Source organism: Populus trichocarpa, chromosome 7 (assembly GCF_000002775.5).
Source record: "Populus trichocarpa isolate Nisqually-1 chromosome 7, P.trichocarpa_v4.1, whole genome shotgun sequence".
NCBI lineage: Eukaryota > Viridiplantae > Streptophyta > Magnoliopsida > Malpighiales > Salicaceae > Populus > Populus trichocarpa.
Window position 1 is genome coordinate 11753731 of NC_037291.2, and position 3968 is coordinate 11757698.

The window sequence follows — 3968 nt, forward strand, 5'->3', positions numbered from 1 at the left end:
TATTACGATGATCAAATTAATCTCCTGTTGGATCAATACTAAGGATCATCTTTGTGAAAGTTTACATTTGCTGATGACACAATTGCAAATCATTCACTGCTAATCAAATTACAATGCCGGTGATCCATCCAGTGAGCAGCGTCGCAGAGACACTTTTATTCCCTGGGCAAACAAGTCAATATTCACCTTGAACATCGGGCAGCCTTTCCTCCTTTATGTTCACATACTAAACAGAGGTTTTGTCCGAAAGGTGCATGATGAGCTACTGCTGACTTTATACAAGTACCTCGTTTTGTCGTGTAATTCCATGTGAGTCAGTTTATAAATATTGAAGAAATAGACAGATGACCAATGAAGTCATGGTTTAAACACAATTTATTTATAACTTGTAATATAGAGCATCACAAGTTGAGGAATTGATTAGCCCCATGAGTGAAAAAAATAGGAAAATTACGCTTGGCTTACCGGGTGCCAGCAGGCAGGCAGGCTGCAGCAACACCGGGACATGAAAAACCGCGTTTTATAGGAAGGAAACTTTGCGTATTGTCATCATGTGACTGACTGATCTCATCTTCCACTGCTTTCTCATTTAAGTCTTCACAAGCACTAAACTTTCTCCCTCTCTGTCTCTCTCTCTCTCTCTCACTCATTGAGCTTTGAAACCAGAAGTTCTAGATCCTACAAGTCCCCATTAGATCTTAATCTCAAGACCAGCACAAACCTAGATTTCACAAAATGGCTCCACTCAAGTACTTGATCTGTTTCAGTCTCAGACAGGTACTTCTGCTTTTTCTTGTTTTGTTTCTGTTCACTTTTCTTCTCCCCTGTGCCTCCTCGGACAGTGATCAAACACAGCTTGAAGCCAAACAGTTTCTTGTTAGAAGAAGAATGTTAGAAGTGGAAACGAATGAAGACCAAGTACCCAAGAAAAAGAGCACCAATATGTCCAGCAAGAACCAAACCAAGCTCGCCAAGCCTAGCCTATCTACAAAAAACCAAACCAAGCTCATCAAGACTGGCAGCCTATCTACCAAGAACCAAACCAAGATTACAAAATCTACAAATTCAACCAAAGCAACGCCCACCCCTTCCAACTCCACTTCTCAGCTCAAAAAGCTAAACTCCACTTCACAGCTCAAGAAACTCAATTCCACATCAAAAGCCGCAGCCAATTCTGCCCCCACCAAGAAAACATCAGATCTTCTGAAACTAGGCCCATCCACTAACAAAACAACCAAACCAGCTTCCACAAAACAAACACCAAGCCTTGTAGACAAGAAAGTCGGTGACACAGAATCCCAAAAACAAAACAAGAACCAAAAACAAACCAACCCAAAAAAGACCCCTCAAACTAAAAAGCAACAAAGCTGGCTTGACCAGGATGATGAAGATGATTTGGTTGCTGAATTCAGAGATCTACCGTCGAAGTTTCATCAAACTATCTTACCAGACCTTGAGAGACTCTCCATAACTTCCAAGAAATACCTTACGCAAGCCAACAAAGATTTGACTAAAGGGTTCAAGCCAATTGTTGGCAGTAAATATGCATCTACCATTGCCTCTACAGTCTCTTTTGCATTCATTTTAATACCTCTACTTCTGGTTTCTCTTGTCTTTAACCGTATCAAAGCTTATTTCTCTATACAAAAGATCTTGATTTTCATCCAAGTTTATCTCTCCATCTACTTCACCATTCTCTGCCTCTCTGCATTAGTTACTGGCCTTGAGCCCTTGAAGTTTTTCTATGCTACTTCACAGTCCAATTACGTTTGTTTAATGGTGTTTCAAACCCTAGGCTATGTTCTGTACCTGTTGCTTCTCTTGATGTATTTGATCCTGGTTTTTTCCGCCGAGTGTGGGATGGGCTCAAAGCTGTTGGGCCTGGGCCAGACCCTGGTGGGCTTCGCAATTGGGTTGCATTACTACGTGGCGGTGTTTCATAGGGTTGTGCTGCACCAACCACCCAAGACTAATTGGAAGATTCATGGGATTTATGCCACGTGTTTCCTCGTGATTTGTCTGTTTGCTAATGCTGAGAGGAGAAAGAAGGCTTACTTGGAAGAGGGTGGTGAAGAGGGCAAGAAGAACTAGTTCGTAAAGAAACTATCCCACGCAATCTCACTGAAGATATTTTTTCAAAAAAATGCAATAAGGCCTATGATGCTATCTGTCTCAATTTTAGATGGTACCATTTGTCTCCTTTTCTTGCTATATACATCAAATGGGAATGTAGAATTTATGTATGTCTAGTGGGCATTTAATGTGATGTCAATGTTACTCTACAAGGTGGAAAGTAGAATGCTTATCTTGCAATTGTATCAAATTTCATATAAATATACTTGTACTAGTATTACAAATAAGAATGTTGGACACCTCCACGACAATGCAAATAAGAATGAGACTAGAAAATATATTGCATTGTTTCCATATTCTTCATAATTTTGATCTTATTAAAGTATAATTCATATATTGAAATCTCATTTAATGATTTAAATTTTTGGGTTTAATTGGTTCTTTGATATGATATCAGAGTTATGATAACCAAGTGGTCATAATATCACTATTTTTATTTATTTGATAAAAATTAAGCATAATATAATATGAGTTTGAACAAGTTTCGAGTTCAAATAGATTTCATTTAAGGGAGTGTATTGGAGAATAATATAAATCATATCTTGCAACCTCATCTAACAACTTAAGTTTTTGGGTTAAATTTGTTCTTTGACCGACCCTATTTGTTTTCGTATTTTAAAAGCGTTTTTAAAAAAAAATTGAAATTTTTTATTTTTTTTATTTCAAATTAATTTTTTTATATTTTAATATTATATTAATATATTGATATCAAAAATGCTTTGAAAAACCAAAACTCATATAGAAAGGTAGAAGCTGCATTGATGAAGGTTAGTTTGGTGAGAATGTTATCAACCCACGATCTTGAAGAGACATTACGTATTTCCCTTATGATAGTGTCTGTCTTGGTCTCTCCTTTTGTACACTTGAAGTCGCATATAGTTTTCCATTGAAGATAGTATTTGGTAGTGATCACTTCCAGCTAATATCGCTGCCAGCAGCGTAATTCTGAGCACTAAAATGGCTTGATCTCTGGTGTGATCTTGATTGTTTAGCTTGATCTCTGGTGTGATCTTGATTGTTTAGATTGATCTTGACTTTTAACCCACATTTGCTGACCTCTAAAATGGCACTTTCCAAGCTCTTAAGATTAATTTCAGGCACCAAGAGCTGCTCTGCATGAAGCCTCTCTCTCTCTCTCTCTCTCTCTCTCTCTCTCTCTCTCTCTCTCTCTCATTCTTTGCTTCTGTATTAGATGCGTTTACTACAACCTTATTTTAATGTAAAAAAGCACCATGAAGTAACTAAAAAGTGTAGCCTCTACGATTTATCTTTCTTAAAAAAACTGTTCTCCATAGACAGTCTCGTGTCGGTTGATAGTTTGACGTGGCATAACAAGATGTAATCTTCTTTTTTTTCTTATCAACTATCTCTGAGAACTAGAAGTTAGAGCGGGACCCATGATAAGTAAGTGTACGGTAGTGGTTTTTTTTTCATGCGTTCGTGAAGTGTATTTGTCGAGGAAAAGTTGTGTTTTAAAATATTCTTTATTTTAAAATATATTAAAATAATTTATTTTTTTAAAAAAAAATTTAATGTTAATATTCACGTATTAAAATAATTCAAAAACATAAAACAATAATTTAAAGTAAATTTGTTTCTAAAATATAACAAAACAATAGTTCAGCCGTTGCACCAAACGATGATTTAAGAGTGGAAGTTGTGTTTGAAAATACAGTAAATTTTGCTTTTGAAAGCATTTTAAAAGTATATTTTTTATGTTTTTAGTTTTTTATTGTTTTGATGTGATGATGTTAAAAATCAAAAAAATCAAAAAAATATATTTTAATACATTTTCAATTAAAAAATATTTTACACCATAATATCAAACATACAAA

General features: G+C 35.7%; 1 protein-coding gene across 1 annotated transcript; it reads left to right on the forward strand.

Annotated features, from left to right (window-relative positions):
* Window positions 1-469: 469 nt before the first annotated feature.
* On the forward strand, window positions 470-2363 carry LOC7490217 (uncharacterized). Its single transcript, XM_024605833.2, has one exon. It carries the CDS (start codon window positions 736-738, stop codon window positions 2089-2091), a length of 1356 nt encoding a protein of 451 aa, XP_024461601.2. The 5' UTR covers window positions 470-735; the 3' UTR covers window positions 2092-2363.
* Window positions 2364-3968: the final 1605 nt, after the last annotated feature.